Here is a 24,406-nt window from a genome sequence, read left to right on the forward strand (position 1 = left end):
GAGGCCACTTATATTTTGACAGGCAGAGTGGACAGTGAGAGAGACAGAGAAAAAGGTCTTCCTTTGCCGTTGGTTCACCCCCCAGTGGCCGCACCGCGCTGATCCGAAGCCAGGAGCTTCTCCTGGTCTGCCATGCAGGTGCAGGGCCCAAGGACTTGGGCCATCCTCCACTGCACTCCCGGGCCACAGCAGAGAGCTGGCCTGGAAGAGGGGCAACCGGGAGGCCATTTATTATTATCCCTCTGGTTCCTAGTTTCAGGCTGCGTAGAGGGGGTGGTCCTGGCCCAGGCCGCTAAAGACATTCCGGAGAGAGGTAGAGGCCGAGTAGGAACGCCAGTGTGACCCCAGCTGGACACTGCCGCCTCTTCCCGGCAGTGTCCCCTGAGGCGAACGGAGGCCATCTCACACGGCCCCCCGAGCAGCACGGCTCTAGGAGCCTCCCGACTGGCACTGCCCGGCCCCACGCCCGCCCCTTCCGTAGCCCTGCCGTGCTGGTCTTCAGCCCCGGGGCCTCTGCACCTGCGTCCTTGTCCAGTGCGCTGCACGGATGGCCGCTCTAGGCTGGGCTGATTACGCACCAGACACCCGGCGCCCTGCACGGCGGCAGAGGGGGCGAGGCCTGGGGCACGGAGCAGTGACCCAGACGTCCTGCCCAGGAAGCGGGCACAGTCTGCGCCCCAGCAGGGCATGGGGCCGACCCCAGTGCCGCCTCTGCCTAGCCTCTGACGATGCACGAGACCGAGTTCTTTTGGGCCTTGGCCTTTGACCTCTCACCCCGCGCGGTGGGGCCACGGGAGGACAGGAACGACAGACGACTGCTGGAGGTGGCGCGACTGCGGCCGCCGCAGACCCTACGAGCAACACGAAACTCTTCAAAATCCCGCGACGGGACTGGGCGTCGCGGTCGGAGGAGGCACTAGCAGTATTCTCCCAGGAGCCTCCGCGGAGGGGCGGGGCGGAGCCGGGCGCGCGGCGCTCAAGACTGACGTCAAGGGGCGGGGACACGCCGCGCTCGGAACGGACGTCAGGGGGCGGGCCGCGCCGCGCCCAGGGTGGATGTGAGGGGGCCGCGCCGTGGACTGTTGTAGGGGCACCGCCGAGACGCTGCCTGGAGGGCGCGGGCGCCATGGAGCGCTACGCGGGCGCCCTGGAGGAGGCGGCGGACGGGACTCGGCAGCAGGAGCGGCACTACCAGCTGCTGTCGGCGCTGCAGAACCTGGTCAAGGAGCTGCCCAGGTGCGCGGCTGCGGGCTGGCGAGGCTGGTGCAGCGGGTGCAGCGGGCAGCCGGGGCGGGCGGAACCCCGTTCGCGCTCACCGCGCCCCCTCTGGTGCCCGCAGCTCCTTCCAGCAGCGCCTGTCCTACACGACGCTCAGCGACCTGGCCCTGGCGCTCCTCGACGGCACCGTGTTCGAGATCGTGCAGGGGCTCCTGGAGATCCAGCACCTGACCGAGAAGAGCCTGTACAACCAGCGCCTGCGGCTACAGAACGAGCACCGAGGTGCGCGGGGGGCGCGTCGCCCGGGAGGGGGCCCGGGACTGGCCAGCTCCGGGGCGGCAGGTGCATCTGCCTGGCTGTGCTTCCCCCAGCCCCCTGCCTGCCGGGACGCGCAGAATCCCCCTCCTCGGGCTTCCCGGTGCCCCCACCCGCTCCCGGGCAGGATATCTCGAGGCCTGGTGCTTGGTCGGCCCACGAGCGGACCGCCTGGCGGCGCCGCGGGGAGGGTCGCCTTTGGCCTGCTCTGCGGGACACCACAGCACTTGGGCATCCCTGAGGACTGCGGTTCTCAACCCAGCACTTTTGACATCTGTGGCTGGAGTAGTTGTGGTTTTTTTGGTTTGTTTTTTGTGTTTTCTGCTGATACACCGCCCTGTCTTCAAGCAGCTCTGGGGGCCAGCCCAGAATGGAGAGCCGGCCGGCTGGGACAGGGACGCTGTCAGCATCACCACGCAGGGCATCCTCCCGGGAAACGAACCGTTGTAGGTGTCTCAGGACCCAACCCTTCCTGACCTCCCCAGTTGCTGGGGGACTTGTAAGCAAGGAGCCAGGCTAGGTCCAGACAGTGCATTGGGTAATTTTGGTCTCTACCCGGGGGACTCCGGAGAGGCCAGGGCAGACCGGTCCCTGCCTCTGGGTCTGTTGCGCTGTCACTTGGCCGCTTTCTCCACTTTGTGTATCCTGTAGCCTGAACAGCAGGCGAGGCACAATTAGATACGGTTTAAGCGTTGGTCCAGAAAGTTCCGCCTGGTGTTGGGGGGCCCCAGGCTGAGTCCTTCTGTCCCAGCATCTGTGTGTTTCTACCAGGCGTGGGAGACAGCTGTCACACCCTCACAGCATCTGTTGAGAGCTCAGGTGGTTCTTCTCTTACTCTGGTTTTTGAATTCCTAGGGTCAGCTGCATTCCTGGGATAAATTTATCCTGGGATGAATTCTACTGGAACGGGTTGATTGTCCTTTATGGGGACGTTAGGTGTTTTTTTTTTTTTCTTTTAAGATTTTATTTATTTATTTGAGAGGTAAAGTTACAGTGAGAGAGACAGAGAGAAAGGTCTTCCATCCGAGGGTTCACTCCCCAAATGACTGCAACGGCCGGAGCTGCACCCATCTGAAACCAGGAGCCAGGTGTTTCTTCCTGGTCTCCCATGAGGGTGCAGGGCCCAAGGACTTGGGCCATCTTCCAGTGCTTCCCAGGCCACAGCAGAGAGCTGGATCGGAAGAGCAGCAGCCGGGATTAGAACCAGCGCCCGTATGGTATGCCGGTGCTGCAGGCGGAGGATTAACCTACTGCGCCACAGCGCCTGCCCCAATGTGCTCATCTCTCGTTAAGAATGTCTGCCTCGCCGGCGCCACGGCTCACTAGGCTAATGCTCCACCTTGCGGCGCCGGCACACCAGGTTCTAGTCCCGGTCGGGGTGCCGGATTCTGTCCCGGTTGCCCCTCTTCCAGGCCAGCTCTCTGCTGTGGCCAGGGAGTGCAGTGGAGGATGGCCCAGGTGCTTGGGCCCTGCACCCCATGGGAGACCAGGAGAAGCACCTGGCTCCTGCCATGGGATCAGCGTGGTGCGCCGGCTGCAGCGTGCTGGCCATGGCGGCCATTGGAGGGTGAACCAACGGCAAAGGAAGACCTTTCTCTCTGTCTCTCTCTCTCTCACTGTCCACTCTGCCTGTCAAAAAAGAAAAAAAAAAAAAAGAACGTTTGCCTCTAGGTTCATACAGACACTGGTCTGTGAAACCTGGGTGCCAGGGTGAGGCTGGCATCACAGGACGAGCTGGAAAGTGTTCTGGTCAGTCTTGCAAAGCGCTCGTGTCTTCCATCTGCTGGTTCACTCCCCACATGGCTGCAACAGCCAGGGCTGGGCCAGGCCAGGCCGAAGCCAGGAGCCTGGCACAGTCTCCCTTCAGCAGGAGAGTGTCTGGAAACTGGACCCTTCGCTGCTTGTGCGTTGGAAGGCTCTGGCCCCATTCTGTGGCAGCTGGCGATGGCCAGGCCTCGCCACCGTCCTGTGTCAGCAGGTGTGATTGGCTGCTGCCGCCTTCCTTGCTCTCCATGGCCACTGCCAAGGCCAGGCCCCTTCTGCGGGGGCAGCCAGCAGCTCTCCCCCTCGCGGGTGCTCACCCTGTGGAATCTGGGAGTTGAGGGTGGATAAATGGAGTGGAGGTGACGTTTCCCTGCTGACCCATTTCCCAGCGGCCTGTGTCCTCCTGGTGTGGCACCGTTGCCCGGCCACACAGGAGTCTCTTGTTCCTGTTTATGGAGATGACTGCAGGGCTCCTGGCTTCAAACATGTTCCCTGTGGCCGGTGCCATCACCGAGGTGTGTGCAGGGACAGGCGGAGCAGGGGGCTCTCCCCAGGGGCAGCCAGACATAGCCACGTCTTTGTGACCTGCATTGTTTTCACCCCTCGGTACCCTCCTCTCTCCATGCCCATGGGACTGGACGCCTTGCCCCCATCTGTGTCACGGCCCAGCCATGGGTGAGCAACAGACTCCCCCACACAGAGCCCCCTCCCCCACTGCTGTGCCGGGGTCGGGAGCCACAGCTTCTGGACACCAGCCCCAAGGCTGGAGCAGGGGCCCATGCCCTGGCACAGCGCCCATTCTACTCCGCCTTTGTCCCTGGTGTCCTCCTGGACGGTTTGAGTGTCCCCATGGGTGAAGGGGCAGGCACATACGGAACTGGCCTCTCGTGGCCAGCCGAGCCAGAAGCCCCCAGGCTGCAGCTCTGGTCCAGCCCACGCCAGCCCTCCCTGCCCCACCCCCACCCCACCCCCACCCCTAAGACCTCACTGATGGAGAGAAGAATGTGTCTTGGGTGAGGCCGAGCCTGGGGCTACTGAGGGCCCACCCCTAGGGGCAGGGAGCAGCTGGGGTCCTGCCCCGCTTCCCAGAGCAGGGCTTTGGGCCAGGGGGTCACAAGATGGGGCTCCCTGTGTACCCCTTCGGCCTGGCCACTCTGGCCGGCGTGCAGGGGCAGGCACTGTGGGCCCCTCTTCAGCCCACCTGCTGACGGCCCTCACCCCTCCCAGTGCTCAAACAGGCGCTGCGGCAGAAGCACCAGGAAGCCCAGCAGGCCTGCCGGCCCCACAACTTGCCCGTGCTGCAGGCGGCCCAGCAGCGGGAGCTGGAGGTAGGGGGTACAGGAAGGGCGGCTGGGCCTGGCTCCTCCTGTGGGCGCCGCCTGAAGGTCCCAGGTGGCTCTGGGAGCTGGGGGCCGCTCTGGGAGGCCTCAGAGGCCCAGTGAGTCCCAGCACACGGCTGTCCTGTGGGGGCTGGGTGGAGGTTGAAGCCTCCTCTGCAATTCCCCTGCCCCCAGACAGGGGCTGCTTGTAGGCTGGGCCTGCACAGAGCAGGTGCCGGGGGGGGGGGCAGGACCTGCCAGGAAGGGGCCGTCCTTGTTCCAGGGAGACCAGCAGGTAACCCACAACCTATGGGGTAGGAGGGGTCTGCAGAGAGGCATTTGGGGTCAGCCCCAAGCCACTTGGCCTGACACAGAGAAGGGATTGACAAGGATACTGGGGATGGGTGAGGGGGCAGGGAGAAGGTGGCAGGCAGGAATGGGGCGGGGGAGGGGACCGAGCCCAGAGCCGCCTTCACGCTGCCTTCCCGTGGCAGGCGGTGGAGCACCGGATCCGCGAGGAACAGCGGGCGATGGACCGGAAGATCGTGCTGGAGCTGGACCGCAAGGTGGCCGACCAGCAGAGCACACTGGAGAAGGCTGGCGTGGCCGGCTTTTACGTGACCACCAACCCACAGGTCAGCCCCGGGGCCTGCAGCCTGGTGGCTTCCACCTGGGGTTCTTACCACCCCAGGCCCGGGGCAGGGGCACAGGCGAGATGGGACTTAGGGCCCGGGAAGGGTTTCTGTGCTGAGCCCAGCACGGAGGCTGGCCCTGCTGGCCCCAGGAACAGTGCCACCATGCCTGGGCCTCCTGGGGCAGAGACCCAGCTTCTCTCCTTCCTGGTCTAGGCTACGGGGCAGTGGCCAGGGGAGACCAGGTCACTGTAGCCCTCACCAGTCCCCTCTGCCTCCCAGGAGCTGACGCTGCAGATGAACCTGTTGGAACTCATCCGGAAGCTGCAGCAGAGGGGCTGCCAGGCGGGGAAGGCGGCCCTGTGACCAGGCGGGCTCCCTGCTGGCTGCCCGCTGCCCAGCTCCTCCCCTGAGGCGTGGACACCGCTTTCCCAGCCGCTTGCAGGGGTCGCCCTACTGAGGCCGGTGGCCCCCGGCTGCCTGACTGAGTTTTTCTGTACAAACGCAAGGTTGGTGTCCTAACTGGAAGGCACAGCCGGCGCCTGCCCCAGGACTCGGCGGAGAGGGCTCCTGGAGGTTCCTTCTCCCCACAGGCCAGCTGGACCTCCCCCAAGCCCCGGGCTTCTGCTGCTTCTGCTCCCAGGGCGAGGGGCGCCAAGCTGGGCGCCCGTGTGACCCAGAGAAATAAAGGTGCCTCAGGTAGGCCTGCACGTGGCTTGTGTGGCAGCTCAGAGAACGGCCCTCCTGAGGCAGCCGCCACGCTGGGGCAGAGGCCTGGCCCCGGTCCCTGAGGGGGCTGGACTGGTGCTGTCGGGGTGAAGGACACGGAGCACTAAGGACCCGTGCAGGGGCAGCCCTAGGAGCATCTGCACGCACCCTGCCCACACAGCGGAGCCCTCGGGCCCCTCTGGACCCTGGGTTACGGAGTTAGCGGAGGGGTGTCCAGCTCCCCAGCTGGCTGGGTCTTTGCTGCCCCACCCCCAGGGCCCGCAACTGCCACTGCTCCTTCCAAGCCACTTCCTCCTTCCAAGCCACTTCCTCCTCTGCCAGAGCTGACCTTACGCAGGGCCCCCTTGCTGGGATACAGACCTCGCAGCTAGGAGAACAGCAGTTTATTGACCTGGCAGGCTCCCAGCCAGCCCACTGCACACCCACAGGGCTTGGGGGCTATGGCTCAGACCCTGGCAGGTGGTGGTTGGTCCTTTGGGGTCGAGGACGTGGGGGGATGCAGAGGTGGGGCGCCATGCCCACTCCCTGGAAGCACAGTTGAAGCCCTCGCAGGTGTCAGACACGGCCCACGCCTGACCGCCCCACCCTCCAGCAGCCTGGACGCCTCGGGTGCACAAACAAGAATCGGGGGGGGTGCGGGTGCAGCTGTACGAACAGCCCGGGCCCACCCAGGCCAAAGGCCCCTGGAAAACAGCTGGAGGAGGCGGAGTGTGGAGGCCTCGGGTAGCAGGGGGCTGGCGGTGGCCGGCGACCTGGTGGGCGCTAGGCCGGGTGGGAGAAGAGGCTGCCAGTGCGGAGCCGCCGCTGGAGCTCCTGCCAGAGCAGCTGCCGCTCCCGCTGGGCGCCCTTCATGAAGCCACTGTTCTCCAGGGCGCGGCGCGACAGGTAGGGCAGCACTTCCATCACGGGGCCGTAGGGCACGTACTTGTACACGGGGAAGCCCGCCTGGCCTGCACACAGGGCCCAGGCGGCCGTGAGTCCCCGGCACCACCTGGAGGCCCTCCCCCAGCACCTCCCAACCCAGGGAGGCCTGGCTTACCCAGGGGGAAGCTGATCTGGTCACACATGCCCAGCAGCTGCCCGAAGTACACCTGGCGGTCGGCGGGATGCAGGCCCAGCTCCTCCATCCTGTCAGCAGTGAGGGCCCCAGGGCAACGTGGGGCTCCTGCCTTAGCTCCCAGCCCGCCTTGCTACTGCCACACTGCCCCCCGCCCCGCCGCCACCCACTGTAGCCTCTGCGCCCCGTGGGGTAGGACCAGGGTATGGGCTCTGCAGCCGGGCTGCTTCTAGCAGGACCCAGCTGGGCTGCCCATGGCCAGCAAGGCCCCCTCCTTCTCCCTCCCTCCCCAGCTGCACAGGACAGACCCGGCCAGCAGCCTGCCCCTGATCCAGGGAAATTCGACCTCCCACTGGCCTCCCGTGCTGCCCCTCCCCACAGCTGGCCTGCCCCAGCGACGGCAGCTCAGGCCCTCAGCAGGCAGCCACTCTGAGGGACAGCGGTGTCAAGGGCAGAGGCTGGGCCGCCACATGAAATGTTCACAACTCCATGCACAGTAAAAATGCAACTGGTGCACTGCTTTTCTACAGTACGTGAAGGCGTGAGATTGCGTATGCACTGGGCTAATTAAAACACACTATTGAGGGGCTGGTGTGGTGGCACAGCAGGTTAAGCCGCCTGCTGCAACGCGGCATCCCATATGGGCACCAGCTGTTCTACCTAGAGATCCAGCTCCCTGCTAATTCTCCTGAGGAAGCAGTAGAAGATGGCCCAGATCCTCAGGTGCCTGCACCCAGATGGGGGACCCGGGTGGAGTTCCAGCTCTGGCCTGGCCCAGCCCAGCCTTGGCTGTTGCAGCCATTTGGGGAGTGAGCCAGCAGAAAGACTTCTCTGTCTCTGCCTCTCTAACTGTCTTATAAATAAATAAATCTTTTTTTTTTTTTAAGATGAAATTCAGTTTTTGAAAAATCATTAATTTCATGTGACTAGAAGTTTTAAAGTCCAGACATGGTTCACATTCTGTTAGCACAGCTTAGACCTTGGCACGGGGGTGGGGGTACCCAAGTCCTATCTTCACACTTCCCCTTGTAGGATCTTAGTAACTTCCTAGGGTTTACAGGAGCTACGTGCTGATGGTTCCCACCCGGTAACCCCCAGCTTCCTAGACCCGAGCACCAGACCTAGCACACCTGCTGCACCTGCCCACTGCCCACCGCCCCCCGGGCTGGGACCTGAGCTCTCCCACCCCAGGAAGGTGGAGACCGAGAGAGGTACAGGAAATAAGAGGCCTGGCGCAGGTGCCCCTGGGGCTGGGGCGTGAGGTGGGCACTGGAGAACCTGCTGTAACTCCTTTCTGCGTTGGACTCGTTAGAATCCTGCCAGAGCTGTGCTCCACGCGGACAAGCTTTTAAGGCGGGAACAAGCTATATCCCATTCCAAGCGCTGCTTAAAACGTTCCGGGAAACGTTATAAAATGAGGCCGTGCACTGGAGGGGTCTCGGGAGGGGACTCAGATTTAACGCCGGGTCTATCCATTGCATGTCAATAAGCTGTTGAAATCGCCTAATGATGTTTTTTTATTCATTTTTGAAGCTGCTAGTACCTGCCTTATCTCCCACAGTGCAGCCCCTGCAGACCTGAGCACCCCCGAGCCCAGGCCGTGGCCCCCTCTGCCAGCCACAGACTCAGGGCAGGGCCTACCTGCGCAGCGTGAAGCGAACCGTGTCCTCGTTGTGGGAGGCCACCATCACCTTGGCCCTGGGGTTGTGCTTCAGTTCCTCCAAGACGTAATTGAGGCACCTGAGGAGAGGGCTGTATGAGCCCAGCCTGAGGTCCACTTGCCACCCTCCCTGCTGGCCCTGCACCGGAAGGAGGCCTTGGGCCAGGCCAGGGCCCTGCAGTGCGCCGTATCCGAGGGGACAGAGACAGCACCTGTCCACCCTCCCCCACCCCTCAGAGGGTAATGCACTGCTGGGATATAGCAATGTCTGGGACTACACAGCCCACGTGGGGGCTGCTGGGGTGCAGTGTCCCCGGCATCACGCTGCATAAAAACATCACCAAGACAAGCAGCCTGAAAAGCAGGTGCAGGACCACCAGGCTCCACCGGTGTGAATTAGGCAGCAGGGAGCGCTGGGGTACCATGGCCAGTTTGTTTTCAAGCACACTGTTCTAGGTTTTAAAAAGGAGAAAACCTGGGGCTGATACAGTGTGCAGGGGCTAAGTCGCCACCTGCTGCACCAGCATCTCATGTGAGTGCTGGTATGAGTCCTGGCTATTCCTCTTCCAATCCAGCTCTGCTAACATGCGTGGAAAGCAGTGGCAGATGGCCCGGGCTTAGGCCCCTGCACCCTTGTGGGAGACCCAGATAGAGTTCCAGGCTCCTGTGTTCAGCCCCAGCTGGGGAGTGAACCAACAGATGGAAGATCTCTCCCTTTCTCTCTCCCTCTCTCTCTCTCTCCCTGTTTCTCCCCCCCCCCCCGCCCCGTACCCTCCCAACTCTGCCTTTCAAATAAATAAATTTAAAAAAAAAAGGAAAAGCCTTAATGATTTCGAGAAAGTGACCCAGAAAAGTTCTGGCCTCAGAACACACCCCTCCCCTTGCTGCTTCTGGAGGCCTGGTCCCCAGAGAGGAGTCTGACCACAGCGTGAAATGGCTCCCCAGTCCCCCAGGTCCCGCCCCCGGAAGTGCACCTGTGGTACATGGCGTTGGTGGCCTCGTACGTGGGGTTGATGGGATCCTCGTAGCCGATCTCCGCGGCCCGGGCACGCTCCTGGGCCATGTAGGCGCCTCGTACCAGCTTGGCCCCGAAACACCAGCCCTCCCTGCGGGCCAGCTCCACGTCCAGCGTCACGTTGTCATAGGCGTCCTGCGGGGGCCGGTGGAGAAGCGGCTGAGCCGCGACAACCAGGACAGGTGTTCCTAGGGCCCAGTCAGCTGAGGGCACCCAGGCCAGGCAGCAGCTGCCTGAGGAAGGGGGCACAGCTCAGGGAACCTGGGAGACAGGGCTGGGTAGCATGGCTGACTTCTGTCCCCAAACAGCGACAATGACAACAACCTCTGAGGCAAGAGAAATGCATTCCCAGAAAGCTTTTGTGATTTGGGGTTCAAGGAACACCAGACTCCGACAGGGCTCCTCCGGCTTCCTCCCCACTAAACACTCTTGCCTGGGTCCCAAGGCCCAGAGCAGGCGCTGGGGACAGGGCTCCAGGAGGCCTTGCTTCCCGCTCACCTGCTCAGGGACCCCAGCCTCAGTCTCCCCTGCAGGGCCAGGCGCAGCTGCCGGGGCCCAGGCTGAGTGAGGTCAGCTCTGTTACGCACGACCCACCCACGGAGCCCTCTGGGCGACAGCCTGCTCCCTGCACTGGCCGTCCCAAGAGCCCCCTGCTTGGGCTCGGGCTAGGGGCGCCCGACCTGGGTGTGGCCAAGTCCCAGGCACACAGGTGAGGCTGGAGCGGAGCCCTGGAGTGCGGGCTGGGGCGGGAGAAGGGGAGCGACCCTGCCTTGAGGTAGCACTGGTAGGTGTTGAAGATGAGTGGTTTCTCCACGTTAAACTTGCGCTGCATCTCCAGTGTCAGGCGGCCGATGGCCGGCTGGAAGTAGGACTGCTCGGCGTCCACCATCAGCCGCACGCCCACTTCTGTGGCTTTCTGAAGGGGCAGAGAATTACGGCTCGAGCGAGGCCGGCAGGTGCCCACCCTCGGCACCCGCCGTGCACCTGGCCCTACCTTGGCCAGCACGTCCATCCTCTGCAGCATCCGGGTCATCTGCATCTCCTCCTCCTCGGTGAACCGTGACAGCAGGGGCTCCAGCTGCCCTGTCTGGGTCCCAGGGGAGGGGTGGGGAGGGGGCGGGGAGCAGCGTGCGGTGAGGCCACCAGCAGGGCCCCACCAGCTCCACCTAGAGGCCAGGCCCATCCCTGTCATCGTAGCAGCCCCTCAGACCCTGAGCACCCACTCACCCCTTCACACAGGTTCGGGGGACCACCTGGGCCTGCCCCTCCCCCACCCCGCATGCATCAGTCATGCCCTACCCTGGGCCCCCCACGGCCTCTGCAGGACCCTCAGAGGGTCCCACAGCTGTGGGCGAGGACCCCCTTCTGCTCCTGTACCATGCAAAGCACCACCCAATGAAACAGGAGGGAGAAAGGGCCTCAGAGAGGAACCCATGGTGACAGCAGGTACAACAGGCTGGGGGTGCACTTGGAGCAGGGACAAAGATGTGGCCTTCGAGGAGCTGGGGATGGGGAGGGCGGCGGCAGGCACTCACCACCCGGGGCGGGGGGTGGGCCCTGTGCAGTGCCGGGAGCTACCACCCGGGGCGGGGGGTGGGCCCTGTGCAGTGCCGGGAGCTACCACCCGGGGCGGGGGGTGGGCCCTGTGCAGTGCCGGGAGTTACCACCCAGGGCGGGGGGTGGGCCCTGTGCAGTGCCGGGAGCTACCACCCGGGGCGGGGGGTGGGCCCTGTGCAGTGCCGGGAGCTCCCAGTCAATTCCCCTCTACCAGCTCGCAGCAGCAGCCTGGCCACATGCACACGCAATGTCGCCGACGGCCCGTGAGCCTGCCGTGGTCTCCGATCATCCCACCCACAGGTGCAGGGAGTCTCATTCCTCTCCCTCTAACTACGGGCCAGCCTCAGGACAAACGGAACGTGGCAGACGTGATGTCCCGGCACTTCTGGGGCCAGGCCAGGAAAGGCAACACAGTGTCCACCCAGCTCACATCTTGGGGAACGGGCATGCGCCCTGAGAACAGAGGCGCCGCGTCGGGAGGAAGCCCCACGGGCGCCGGCCATCAGCCTCCAGACACTGCGATTGGGATGTCACGTTGCAATTGGTGTCACACTCGGTGGCCACCAGGCAGTCCTGCCTTCTGAGTCCAGGGCCCAGGAGCCCCATCAACCCAGAGCCAACCCAGGCCTGAGTTTGGGGTGACTCAATGCACCAGCACAGACAAGCTCGGGGGAGAGGTCCTCCCGGCACCCTCTCCAAGGCTCCAGTGCACGTCTCTGCCCCGGGCACTCTGGGAACGCTAATGGGACTGTTCATCGCCCTGGGCCACGTGGTGTCTCCGTGGGACCACAGCGGACAGCGGCCCCGACTACACCATGTCCCCAGGAGGTCCAGCAGGAGCCACATATGCAAGGTGAATTCTCTTCTCAGCCGGCGCCCTGAAGAGCCCGGAGTTAGTGGGCAGGTGAGCATTACCTGCACGTTGGGGACCACGAGGTGCTTGGAGAGCCGAGTCCTGCTATCAATGAGGCTGCTCCAGTCCAGCAGGTCCACGGTGCTGCGGGAGCAGGTGCATCAGGCGACAGGTGGCGCTATAGCCACACACTGGGAGTCCCAGACCACACCCCTCTCCCCAAAGGGGCCCCTCCCCCCACCAAACCCACACACCACAGTGGCCACTGCCGTTCTCCATTTAAAAAAATGAAAATGAAAGCCCAGGGCCCGGCGTTGTGGTGTAGCAAGTTAAGCTGCTGCCTGTGACAGCGGCATCCCATGAGTGCCGGTTCAAGCCCCAGCTGCTCCACTTCTAACTCAGCTCCCTGCTATGATGCACCTGGGAAGGCAGTGGACAACGGCCCGAGTACTTGGGTCCCCGCCACCCACGTGGGAGACCTGGTTCCTGGCTCCGGCCGAGAAAGGGCTGCTCTTACCCAGACACCCCCAGGGTCTCCGGCGTGAACCAGTCTTCGATCTCCACCCTGGACGCGATGCCCATCTTCGCGACGCTTTCCTTGACAGGCGAGAGGGCAGCGGTCAGGGCTGACACGTGCCAGTGCTGTCGCTCCGCACACCTGCCCCTTGGGTCGATGGTGCTCTGTTTCTGACAGCAGCCAGCAGTGGCATGAATGAGGTACGCTGTGTCTGGCTCCTGGTTCTGCACCACAGCCCTGGTCCTGCCCCCGATGCCCGTCCCCACCCCCGCTCCCTGCGACACAGACCAGCTCCACCCCCCCTCCAGGGTGACCCGTGGACCAGCTCTGGAACCCACCTCAGACAGCTCGACCCTCCCGTGAGCCCCTCCACATGCACACACACACACACCGGGTGCTGCCCAGAAGGGGACAGGACAGGGACTGGCCCACCTGCAGCGCCGCCACCTCCAGCTTCGTGTCCATGGCAGCGCGCCCCGCCTGTCCCTGCTCTGCGGCCATTTGGTGGAAGAACCGTCTCCACTTGGTCAGCACATCTGAAAACTGCAGCTGCAAACGCAGGCCTCAGCTGCACTCCGGGGGCCGTGCCCAGGCAACCCCAGGCCCCACACACAGAATCCCCTCCCTCCGCCCCCAGGACACAGCCTGCTCCCTGCCCCACCCCAGCAGCCTCCGAGGCACAGGCACACCCACGCTCAGTGAAGGCAGCCCCGAGGACTCACAGAGCCCCTCTGGGTGGAAGGTTCCGGCACTTACCAGAAACTGGGGTCTCCCCAAGGCAGTGAGTTTAATGGCCGAAAAGCCGTCATCGCTGGCCCCACCTGTCACAAGTGGCCAAAGGAAGAGCCGTGGACAGGGAGGCCAAGGGAGACCCCGTGCCCACTGCTGGCCCCAAAGGGTCCCTCACCACGGCTCTCTACCCAGCCTGGTGGCCGATCCAGAGACCCTCATGGAGGTGGGAGGGGAGACTCAGCAGGGTCTGCTTTGCCATGCGGTGGCAGGAAGGTGCCACCAAGACCCAAGGGTCCCCTCGCACCCTCGATTCCTCTGCTGAGCTGTGTGCATCACAGGCCCTCCCCGGCCCCTGCCCTGTGCGTGGGTTACAGGGCAAAGACCCTCAGGGGTGCATACCGGGCATAGGCTGGGCCACTCAGGGCTTGGCTTAACTCATATCCCACTGCACCCCAGCAGAGGGCGCCCTGGGGAGACACTGCCCCATGCCAAAGGAAGTGGCTTGAGCTCCTAAGACCAGGCCCTCAACCTCCAGGTGGGGGAAGACACAGCTCAGATGGACCCCGTCCCTGCACTCTGCATCCAGGCACAGCACCTGGGAGAAGGCTGGATCGTGGGGTGAGCTCTGTCCCCCTCAGCATCCACACCCCCAGGGGCTGGGCTGGGGCTGGGCTGGGCTGGGCCTGGCAGGTGTAGCCAGCAGCACCCGGGGGCTCACCCGAGGCCTCGATACAACGCAGGAAAGTCTCCATGTGGCTGTCACACTTGGCCTCGTTGGCATAGAAGTAGGTGCGGGCGCTGATGACACCGTCCCTGCGGTCTCCAAAGGCTGGGTGGGCCTGGTATTGCTTCTCCCTCTTACTCAGGCCTGCGAAGGCAGACAGGGCCTAAACACAGGTGCAGGCGCTGCCGTCTGCCCAGGGTCCCGATGCCCCAGAACAGGCTCCGAGGTAGCGTGGCCTGCGGGGACCCGGCCCCCTGCCCTGTTGCTGCCTGAAGGCTCCCAGCTGCAGAGCCACCCTCCTGTCCCCTCCCTGTGCCCCTGCTGTTTCTTCCGCCTGAGTGCCCCCCGATCCTCCTGGCTAAGCCTCACACCCAGGAAGACAGGGTCCCTCAGCCAAGGCCTGGACCGCCAGCACCTAAGGAAAAGATTGGGTCCAACTGGGGAAGACCGTGCAGGAAAGCAGGACCTGTCCCTGGCCAGGGTGCTGGCAGATGCACCAGATACCCAGGGAGGAGCCTCAGCCACCCAACCCCTACCCCAGGGCTTGTGTCTCGAGCCCAGGCATCCCCTGTGCCTGAGGCTGGGGACAGCAGGGGACTCTTACCACTGCCATCCTTCTCTGCCTCTGAGGTACAGGACCTGCGGGGGGGGGGGGGGGACAAGAGGCAAAGGTCAAGGTCACAGCACCTGCTTCAAGTGACCAGGAGGCAGAGAACCTGACCCTGAACCTGACAGAGGGCTGGGGTGGAACCAGCTCTGAGCAGGGAAAGGGGTATTTGGGTGGAGCCCCTCATTGCAAGCAAGGAGTACAATAATTCTTGCGGGCTGGCGTTGTGACGTAGCCGGTAAAGCCAACACCTGCAGTGCCGGCATCCCATATGGGTGCCAGTTCCAGTCCTGGCTGCTCCACTTCTGATCCAGCTCTCTGCTGTGGCCTGGGAAAGCAGTAGAAGATGGCCCAAGTCCTTGGGCCCCTGCATCCACATAGGAGACTTGGAAGAAGCTCCTGGCTCCTGGCTTCGGATCAGTACAAATCCAGCCACTGCAGCCATTTGGGGAGTGAACCAGAAGATGGAAGACTTCTCTACCTCACTACCTCTCTACCTTTCAAATAAAGAAATCTTAAAAAGAAAAAAAAAAAAGGAAGAATTCTCAGAAGAGCCTAGGGCACACAGAACCTTCTAGAAGAAAGCGGAAGTCCGTGCCTCTCCCCCAGAAAAGCACAGGACAGAGGGGCAAACTGCCCAGCAGGCATGGTTCCCTAATCCAGTGGGGTGGCCCCCTTGCTCTGGCTGCAACCCCACCTCCAGCTGCCCGCTGGCATGCCCTGCCCCATGGCTGCAGCACCCACCCCTGCCAGACCTCCTGCAAGGACCCAGCACCCCTGCAGAACCACAGCAAACACCCTCTCCCCTCCTCCTCCCCATCCTCACGACAGCAGCCAGCCCCAGCCTCAGTACTGTGATAGATTCCATCGCTCCCCTTAACCTGCTGGCCCAAGTGGGTGGTAGCCTTGTCTCCCATGTGACTTTGCAACTTGAAGCCTTCCTAGGATCTCATTTTCAGTTCTGACCCGACAGATGCACAGACAGATTCCCCATCTGCTGGGTCACTCGACCCAAATGCCCACAGTATGAGCAGTGGGGCGGGGCGGGGGTGGTATGGGGTGTGTGTGTGCGCACACACTCCCTGGGTGAGGCCAAAGCCAGCAGCTTAGAACTGCACCCAGGTCTCCCCCGTGGGTCACAGTGGCCCAGCGACTTGAGCCATCACTTGCTGCCCTCCCCGGTGCACGGGAACAGGAAGCTGAGTCAGAAGCCACAGGCAGGGATCAAACCCAGGCTCTCGGATACAGGATGCGTGTCAGGAATAAGCCGGCAGCAGCTGGGTCTCCCCCAGGACCCATAGGAAAGAAGGGGGGCTCTTCCGCTCCTCGGGCCCCCGGGGCCAAGGGGGAAGGCAGGGGAGGGCCGCAGATGGCACTGTCCCCTGCCCCCTGTCCATTGAAGCCAGCCTGGGGCCAGGAAATCAGCTGCCAGGACACCCACCACTTCCTGTCCCTGCTCCTGGCCAGTCCCAGGGCCCTCATCTGGGGGGACTTTGAGCCACAACTGCCTAGATCATAGCCCAGGAGTCACAGCCACCAGGCCCAGGCCCACTAGGGGTCAGGGACTCCTCCAGGTGGCACCACACCCTACCCGGCTACCAGGGACAGGAGCTCAGTGAGTGGGCAGGCAGCTGTCGCTCAGGCCGCCCAGTGGTGGGGACAAGGAGATGCAGCAGCAGAGAAGTAGAAGGTGCTATGTCCATGCAGCACGGTTCTATGTCCACACAGCCTCTGTGGGACCCACTTCCGGTCCCCCACTCCCACCCCAGTCCTTCCCCACACCCAGTCACCAGGACGTGGTCTGTGTGCAACCCCTGCTGGCATTGGCCACTGTGAGCCCCTCCAGGCCTCCGCTCACACCCAGGCAAGGGGAAGAATAAATAGCAATGACCCCAAGTCCCAGGGGTTGGGGGAGGAGGGGATTCCGCATCTGCAAAGGCAGTGGAAATACTCTAAGGGTCCCCTTGGCCCCTCTTGCTAGCTGCAGGCAGTGAATAGTGGGGGAGACCCCTCGCTGGCCGCTGGCCGCTCTGAGAGGCAGGCAGCAGGTGGCAGGGGAAGGGGCAGGCCACACTCAGCCAAGCCTGTTCCCCATTCTCCCTGCACACCTGCCCCGGGCACCCCAGGCTCTGCCTCCTGTGCCCCTCCCTGAGGAGACACCTGGCCCGGGCATGCTGAAAGCCAAGGCCAAGGCCCCAGGCAGCCCTAGGGCCGCCCAGCTGGGACAGACACCTGCCAGATGCCCTGCCCCCAGGGGCCCTCACACGGGACTGTCACCAGGATGATACTCCAGTCCCTTGCTCCGGGGGGATCCCCAGCCCCAGAAGGGGGTTCCTCTCCCTGGCCTGGGTATCTTACAGGGGGCCACTCTGCCTCTACACCTCCATCCTGTCTGTTGCGCTCATGGTTAGGGAGCAGTAGGCCCGAGACCAACCCCAGGGCTTTCATTTGGGGCAGTGGCCTCCCTCATGTCTCTCTGGAGTCCAGTCCATGGGCCCTGTGCTGGGAGCAGGAATAGGGGGTGGGGAGGTTAGGAAGACCCCACTCCCACAGAGACACCGAAGCAAGTCCCCACCCAAGACCCTGCAGGCCCGATACTCCTGGCCAGGCGTGCCTGGGGAGCTGCAGGCCCCTGGATGGCTCCAATGTGGGAGGGGGCGCTTCCCAGCCCTGTCCCCACCCGCCTCGGTGGGCCTGAGCCCACGACATCTTGCCCAGGTGGGAGATGGTGGGAAACTTGCCCAACAGGAAGGAGCGGCCGCTCACATCCCAAAACCTCCGAGGGTGAGGGAGGTGAGCTCCTGAGGGCATGGGTGACAAGCCGGGGCAGGGGTGGGGGACACACCGGGCAATGGCCCTGGGAAGACAGACCCGAGAGAGAAGGAACCGATTATGAAACAGCAGTCTGCACCCGGCCTGGGGCTGAGGCCCCAGGTCTGGCTGGTATTCAGCAAGTAGCTTCCAGCAAAGGTTATGGCCAAGTCCCCTAGTGGGAGGCTCCCTGGGAGGTAGAGGGGACAGAGAGGGAGGGGTAGGGGGGCAGGACACCCCACCTTCAAATAAGCCAATCGCAAGGCAGGGGCTGGGCTGCCCTGACCAATCAGCAACAGGCTGGCCGGGCAAGCTGAGACAAGAGGGGACATTCCGTTCCCAGGCGGGAGGCCTCATGTGACTGCCTTCTCCTGGGGAGGGGCTGGGCAAACACTGGGGCCCCGAGTGGCCTGGCTCAGGCCCAGCTGCTGTCACGGGGGGCCCAACTCCAAATCCAAGGACAGACTTGGCCTTGCCAGGACTTCCCAGGTGTCACTCGCTGCTCTGATGGGTAGCAGAGGGCAATGCTGTCCTGCCCCCTGCCCCCTGTCCCCTACGCCCGCTGCCCAGGGAATGCGCCCCACAGCCAGGCAGTAATCTCTGAGCTGCCCTGCCCAGTGACCTGGCTGCCAGTCCCTTCTCCACGGAGCCTGGGCAGGCGCTGGGCCTGGCAGGTGCACCCCGCAGGCCAGGCAGACCCACGTGCAGAATTAAGAAACCATCAACCAGGGGGCTAAGGGCCGGGCCAGGGTGCGGTGGCAGAACCCGCCTGGCTGGTCAGATCTTGAATGAAAAGCAAGGGCAGGGCAGGGCTGGCTACGTGTGTGCATGCAGCCAGGAGCAGCCGGCTCGGCAGCCCTGGCTGGGGGAACCACATAAAAGCACCTTGGATTTCCCATCGGGATTCATGTCACAAAGGAGAATTATGCACTGATTTTTTTTTTCCTTTCTCAAACACTTGCAATGCAAAACCCATTCCTAGACCACAAGCCACGTGAGACCCAGGTGGCGGGGCTGGATGGACGGAGGGTCACTGTCCCTGACCCCGGCACCCTCGGGGTCACACCAGGCTCTGTGTCACCTGCACGTGGCCAAGACAAAAAGAACTCCAGGTAGAACCAACCCAGGAGGGCTGGCGGCAGGCCAGGCCAGGCCCCGCCCCCACCCACCCCATCCACTTGGCCTCACTCCATCTCCTGGCGCTCCGCCTCCTCGTGGCTCAAGTCTTCCTCCACGCCGTAGTCCAGGATGGAGCCAACGCCAAAGGCCTTGTTGTGCTGGATCAGGGGCCGGATGGACTCCTGGTCCTCGCCGGCCACAAACTGCCCGTAGAAGGTCATCTTCATGAGTTTGTCAAACATCCTCTGTCCCAACAGTTTCCTGGCCACGTGGAGCAGCTGCAAGGCAAGAGGAAAGTCGCCGGGTTTCACCGCCCGCCCCTGACCCTTCAACCCCATCCCACGGCTTTGCCGCGGAGTCTCCTCCCCTGCCTTCCCAGGAGCATTAGCAGGGAGCTGGATCGGAAGTGGAGCAGCCAAGACTCAAACCAGCGCCCGTGTGGGATGCGGGCATCGCGGGCAGCAGCTTCACCCGCTGCCCCCAGCACTGGCCCTGTGCAGGGGCATTTTCACAGCAGTGTCCACAATCACACGCAGCGATTTCGCGGGGGAGAGTGAGGAGCTGACGCAGCATTCTAAAAGCAAGCGGCCAGGTTCTCCACTGTCTGCTTGTAACCAAGTCCCTGTAGCCACGCCTGGCACAGCATCAACCCTTTGAGATCTGTAACACAGGCAGGTATTACCGAGACAGAATCAGGCTCCGCTGGAGCAAGGGGAGGGAGAAGCCCACAGCAACAAATCAGAGCCTGCAAGGGCCTGCGAGGGGAGTGCTCACTCTGGGACCAGCAGGGGGCTGCCTGCTATGGCTGTCACATCGCACCCACAGCCCAGATTTCCACCTGCATTTGTGCAAATGAACCTGAGCATTAAGTCTAGAGCCTGGGACCCCAGGAGGAAACAGATCAGGCACTCACAGCTTAGGAGGAAAAGAGACCCGAAAAGGAAAGGAGCGGGGGAGTGGGCTCTGCTAACCAGAGCCAGGGAGGAGGGCTCACCAAGCCAAGGAGTGGGCACAGAGAACTGCGGTGCACATCTGAGCCCACGACCCCACCCTGCCTCAGCACTGCGGTGTAGTAGGCTAAAACTCTGCCTGCAGCACCAGCATCTCATATGGGCACCGGTTCAAGTCCTGGCTATTCCACTTCGGATTCAGCTCCCTGCTAATGCGACTGGGAGAGCAGCAGAAGATGGCCCAAGTCCTTGGGCCCCTGCAATGTCTCCCATGTGGGAGACTGGGAAGACGCTCCTGGCTTTGGATTGGCTCAGCTGTGGCCATTTGGGGAATGAACCAGCAGATGGAAGATCTTTCTCTCTGCATCTCCCTCTCTGTCTGAACCTATGCCTCTCAAATTAATAAATAAAATCTTAAAAAAAAAAAAAAAGGTTAAGCTTGGAGTTTTTCGAACCTGACACATGATGGGACCTTCCCTTAGCAGGAGACACTGCTCAGCACCAGGGAGCTGGGACATGATCCCTAAGCAAAACCATTAGCAAGTGCAACCCCACACAAACCACAGACACACACAGCCCCCTCGGCCCTTGCTGGAACCACCCAGGAGCCACTTCCAGACCACCTCTGCATGCCCACGGGACATCCCCTGAGGAGCAGGGTCATCCCTGAGGAGCAGGGTCCTGGCATCCCTCGGCCTCTGTATATCTCTCTCTCTTTTTGTTCTTCTATAAAGAGGATTTGAACAAAAAGATGGACGTGCTGACACCTGAGACAAGGCAGGGCTCCGCCCACTTCTTCCCAAGCCCTAGCCAGGGACCCGGATGGCTGGAAGGGTGTTAGGGGTGTGGGGGGAAGGGGAGGAGACACGGCAATCCTGATTCCCCCCACCCAGAGTGGTGTGCAGGGGTAGCTGGAGGGGAAGAGGGGTTTGAACATCTCAAAGATTGCCCCAGGCCGGGGGGGGGGGGGGGCGGGATGAGCCAGCATGGCAGTGCAACAGGTTAAGCCACCGCTTGCGACACCCACCGGCATCCCAGAGCCCCGTATCCGAGTGGCTGTTCAAGTTCTAGCTGCTATGCTTCCTGCTTCTGACCCAGCCCCCTGCTAATGAGCCTGGGGAAGGAAGTGGAAAATGGCCCCAGTACTTGGGCCCCTGCCACCCACGTGGGAGACCAGGATGGAGGCCCAGGCTCCTGGCTCTAGCCTGGCCCAGCCCTGGCTGTTGTGGCCATGTGGGGGCTAAAACAGCAGATAGAATATCTCTATCTCTTTTTGTCTCCATCCCTGTCACTCTTTCAAATAAATCAATATATATATATATATATATATATAAAAAAGGTCCAGTGTTGTGGTGTAGTAGGTTAAGCCTCCACCTGTGAAGCCAGCCTCCCGATTTGAGTCCCAGCTGCTCCACTTCTGATCCAGCTTCCTGTTGAACTCCTGAGAAGGTAGAAGATGGCCCAAGTGTGGGTTCCATGGACCCGCATGGGAGACCTAGAAGAAACTCCTGGCTTCGGATCAGCCCAGCTCCAGCTGTTGCGGCCATTTGGTGAGTGAACCGGCAGATGGAAGAGCTCTGTCTTTCCTTCTCTCTCTGTATCTCTGCCTCTCAAATACATGAATAAAATGTTTATTTAAAAAAAAAATTCAGGGCCGGGCAGGGCAGAACTGGGAGCCAGAAAAAAACTCTCTCTGGCCTCGGGAAAGGAAATCCAGACGATGCCAGATCTCAGAGAACCACAGGAAAAACCATGCCTGCAGGGGCCACCTGTGCCACCAACCTCTTGCAATCCACAACTAGCTCAACACTCAGCCCTGTCACAGCTAACACCAAATGAAGGAGCAGGGGTGAGGCAGGGCGGGTGGGATGCTCTCGGCACCCCTGCTCTCCAAGGGGAGGTGGCTCAGAGGCACACAGGCAGGGCTGGCAATTTTAAACCCCAAGGCCAAGCAGCTACTTCAAAACCATCCTGGTGGGGCAGAGTTGTGTGGCCTAGTGGTTACAGCGTCTGCATCCCTTATCGGAGTGCCTGGGTTCGAGTCTCAGCTCCGCTCCTGATTCCAGCTTCCTGCCCATGTGCGTGCATCCTGGGAGGTAGCAGGTGGATAGCTCAAGTACTGGGTCCCTGCCCAGCCCAGCTCCGAATCTAAATGCCTGGCCCAGCCCTAGCCATGGTGGGTGCTTGCAGAGTGAACCAGCGGATTGCACCTCTGTCTCTCCCAAAGGTAAAATAACACAAAACCAGGGGCTGGTGCTGTGGCATAGTGGGTAGAGCCTCCACCTACAGTGCCGGCATCCCATATGGATGCCAGTTCGATTCCCAGATGCTCATCTTCTTATCCAGCTCTCTGCTGTGGCCTGGGAAAGCAATGGAAGATGGCCCAAGTGCTTGGACTCCTGCAGGCACGTGGGAGACTCGGAAGAAGCTCCTGGCTTCAGATCAACCCAGCTCTGGTCATTGAGGCCACTTGGGGAGTGAACCAGCAGATAGAAACAAATAAAATAGTTTTTTTAGAACCCACAGAACCATCCTGGAGTGGAATGGCAGGAGACGAGGACAGCGCCCCTCTTCTCCAAGAAGCAGCACGCTCCACTGGGGATGCAGAGCCCTGCTCCAGGGTCTGACCGTAAAAGCCACAAATGATTGCCGCTCTCCCTTCCCTCCCCCCCACAGAACCCCTGCCCTGGCTCACAGGCAGGCTCAGAACCACTGCCATGGACACCGGGACTTTTGGAAACCTTTCTCCCACTGGCACGCGGGAGCCCCGGCTGGGTCCTGGCCCAAGGCAGTGGCCCAAGTCTCAGCTCCTGACAGGCCTCCGAGCGGGCCTGAGGCCCGTGCCCACCGGGAGCTCCCAGGCCACCGGAGGCCTTCTGTCCCCTGGGCCAGAGGACAGAGAGACAACAAAATCCACCGAATCAGGTCATCTCCAGTGAGCAAAGGCAGCCGAGGGCCAGCCCAGCCTCTTCCTCACCTCCCCCAGCACCCCGCTCTGAGGCCACCAACCCCAGCAGGACAGTGGCTCAGACCCTGCAGAGAAGTCTTCTCTCCCCTGGGGCACAAGGGGGAGCCGGGGAGGGTTGTCTCTGGGTCCCCACAGCACTGTCCCTGCACCCCAGTGCTTGCCCAGAGCTGGTGCCCGAGGGACAGCAGAGCCAACACACCCTCTCCCCCAGCCACCCAACGGTACCCTAGTTAGAACGGGGGTGCAGGGGCTCACTCCTGCACAGAGTGAGCATGCATGGCCACAGATACACAAGACCTCCAGAGGCCTCCCTCGTCCTCCCCGCCCCCACCCCCACAGCCACAGCTGCCACCATCCTGGGCTCCCCCAGGCCAACACCTGACTCTGCCTTGTTGGGCATCTGCCCTCATTCCCACCTGCCTCGGCCTCACCTAACTCAGGGCTTCTGTTCTCCCAGGGGTAGGGGGAGGGGAGTGCAGCATGGGGCCCTCCACGTGGTCTCATTGGAGAAACGCACACCACTTGCATGGACACCTCCCGCTCCGCCGCGCCACCGACTGGCCCCTCGCACACTGTCAGGATCACTCAGGATCCGCCAGGCCACTGTTCTGTTCCCCACCCCGCCCGCCCCCAAAAAACGAGGCCCTCACACTTGCCAGGGTTACCAGTTTTAAAGTTTCAAGTTAGGTGCCTGAATCACTTCCCCATTTTTGTCCCAACCCTGCTCAGGGCGGCCTGTGTGGGGCGTGGCTAGTCAGAAACCTATGACAAGTCACCTGCAACACCTCCCCTTGGACCGGAGTGACAGCTACCCAGTTCTCCATCGGTCTTCCTGCAAAGTGGGATGCGTATGAAAAACCACACTGGGCTTTGGTTTCGGCTGGGAGTACTGACAAGTAGGAAATTTCACCAGGTCCGGAAAGAGAATGCAGGAAACGCCTCCCTTTTGCGACTCCCTGGGGGCTCAGAGGCGCCCCCTCACCGCTCCCCACCCGCCGCGCGCGGTTTTGGCACCTCGGATCCCCGCGGGCACCTGCCCGCCCGCCCGCCCCGGCCCGCGCACCTGCTCGTGGCGCGCCAGCAGCGCGGGCGAGGCGCACAGGCGCAGCACCAGCAGGCTGCGCGCCAGCTCCCAGCTACGCCGGCTCCGGTACGCCTCCTGCGCGTTGCCGAAATCCACGGCGGGCACCGGCGGCCGCACGGCCTCGGCCGCCCCGCACTCCGGCACGGGCCCCGGCCCCGCGGCGGGCTGCTCGCGGGCCGCGGGCGCCGTGGACAGCGGGGCGAGGCGCGGGACGCCGGAACGCAGCGCGGAGCAGACACGCCTCAGAGCCATGACGGGGCCCTCCCTGCGCGCCGGGGCCGCTTAAGAACGCGCTGCGGCCCCGCCCCACCCTGCCGCCGCCGCCGCGGCCCCGCCCCCTTCGCTAGAGGCCCCGCCCCTCCGTTGGAGGCCCCGCCCCCCTCTCCGCCCACGCGCTCCACGGGCTGCTCGCCGCAGTACAACCTGGCTGGAGACCACGTCGTCCTCACCACCGACAGCCCGCTCCTCCTTGGAACTGGGCCCGAGACCCGGTGTGCAACTTCCTCCCGGGTTTTCCAGGGTCTCCAAGCTGACCAAGTAGGTCTAGAGCTCGCAGGCCGGCGCCACCGCATACCTGGGTGGCTCCCTGGTGGTTGGGCCACCTTGCCTGGTCTCAGAGGCACCTGCCAGCCCCAGGGCAGCTTTCCCCATCGCTCGCCCTGAGTCCCTGTTGCTGCACCCTGGCACCCTGTGCTCTGTGCGTCTTCGCGGAAAGAGCTCGGGGTGGAAGAGTCCGTTCCACTGACTTGTTCAGTTCCGCTGACATCTGGAGACC

At 62.8% G+C, this 24,406-nt stretch overlaps 2 protein-coding genes across 6 annotated transcripts; one reads left to right on the plus strand and one right to left on the minus strand.

The window, feature by feature from the left end:
• Window positions 1-1,043: 1,043 nt before the first annotated feature.
• Window positions 1,044-5,958, plus strand: DGCR6L (DiGeorge syndrome critical region gene 6 like). 3 transcript variants are annotated; one of them, XM_089323208.1, is made up of 6 exons: window positions 1,044-1,236; window positions 1,340-1,500; window positions 1,885-1,979; window positions 4,525-4,625; window positions 5,111-5,251; window positions 5,531-5,958. In XM_089323208.1, exons 3-6 carry the CDS (start codon window positions 1,904-1,906, stop codon window positions 5,612-5,614), a joined length of 402 nt encoding a protein of 133 aa, XP_089179334.1. In that variant the 5' UTR covers window positions 1,044-1,236; window positions 1,340-1,500; window positions 1,885-1,903; the 3' UTR covers window positions 5,615-5,958. The 3 variants fall into 3 exon arrangements, with proteins under 3 accessions (XP_089179334.1, XP_002722794.3, XP_017194190.3); XM_002722748.6 differs by lacking the exon at window positions 1,885-1,979; XM_017338701.4 differs by lacking the exons at window positions 1,885-1,979; window positions 4,525-4,625.
• Window positions 5,959-6,345: 387 nt separating this feature from the next.
• On the minus strand, window positions 6,346-23,916 carry PRODH (proline dehydrogenase 1). 3 transcript variants are annotated; one of them, XM_089323207.1, is made up of 15 exons: window positions 23,611-23,736; window positions 19,101-19,289; window positions 18,699-18,907; window positions 14,697-14,731; window positions 14,087-14,236; window positions 13,393-13,457; window positions 13,069-13,185; window positions 12,637-12,716; window positions 12,182-12,263; window positions 10,704-10,796; window positions 10,479-10,625; window positions 9,669-9,844; window positions 8,676-8,774; window positions 7,017-7,105; window positions 6,346-6,927 (listed from the first exon to the last, which is right to left on the minus strand). In XM_089323207.1, exons 2-15 carry the CDS (start codon window positions 19,200-19,202, stop codon window positions 6,740-6,742), a joined length of 1,632 nt encoding a protein of 543 aa, XP_089179333.1. In that variant the 5' UTR covers window positions 19,203-19,289; window positions 23,611-23,736; the 3' UTR covers window positions 6,346-6,739. The 3 variants fall into 3 exon arrangements, with proteins under 3 accessions (XP_089179333.1, XP_008248796.4, XP_089179332.1); XM_008250574.5 differs by lacking the exon at window positions 19,101-19,289 and having other exon boundaries at window positions 23,611-23,916; XM_089323206.1 differs by lacking the exons at window positions 19,101-19,289; window positions 23,611-23,736 and adding an exon at window positions 20,954-21,015.
• Between the last annotated feature and the right edge of the window lie 490 nt (window positions 23,917-24,406).

The sequence above is a fragment of the Oryctolagus cuniculus genome, chromosome 21, assembly GCF_051225735.1.
Source record: "Oryctolagus cuniculus isolate XC-2025 breed Fujian yellow rabbit chromosome 21, ASM5122573v1, whole genome shotgun sequence".
Lineage (NCBI taxonomy): Eukaryota > Metazoa > Chordata > Mammalia > Lagomorpha > Leporidae > Oryctolagus > Oryctolagus cuniculus.

What these genes read in the sequence shown, in the direction of transcription:
- DGCR6L (XM_002722748.6), top strand. Translation starts at nt 1,127, where the DNA reads ATGGAGCGCTACGCGGGCGCCCTGGAGGAGGCGGCGGACGGGACTCGG. An exon ending in CTGGTCAAGGAGCTGCCCAG is followed by an intron (nt 1,237 to 1,339) that starts GTGCGCGGCTGC and finishes TGGTGCCCGCAG; the next exon opens with CTCCTTCCAGCAGCGCCTGT. An exon ending in GCTACAGAACGAGCACCGAG is followed by an intron (nt 1,501 to 4,524) that starts GTGCGCGGGGGG and finishes CACCCCTCCCAG; the next exon opens with TGCTCAAACAGGCGCTGCGG.
- PRODH (XM_008250574.5), bottom strand. Translation starts at nt 23,883, where the DNA reads ATGGCTCTGAGGCGTGTCTGCTCCGCGCTGCGTTCCGGCGTCCCGCGC. An exon ending in TGGAGGTGGCGGCGCTGCAG is followed by an intron (nt 12,717 to 13,068) that starts GTGGGCCAGTCC and finishes TCGCCTGTCAAG; the next exon opens with GAAAGCGTCGCGAAGATGGG. An exon ending in TCGTGGTCCCCAACGTGCAG is followed by an intron (nt 10,797 to 12,181) that starts GTAATGCTCACC and finishes CCTGGGACCCAG; the next exon opens with ACAGGGCAGCTGGAGCCCCT.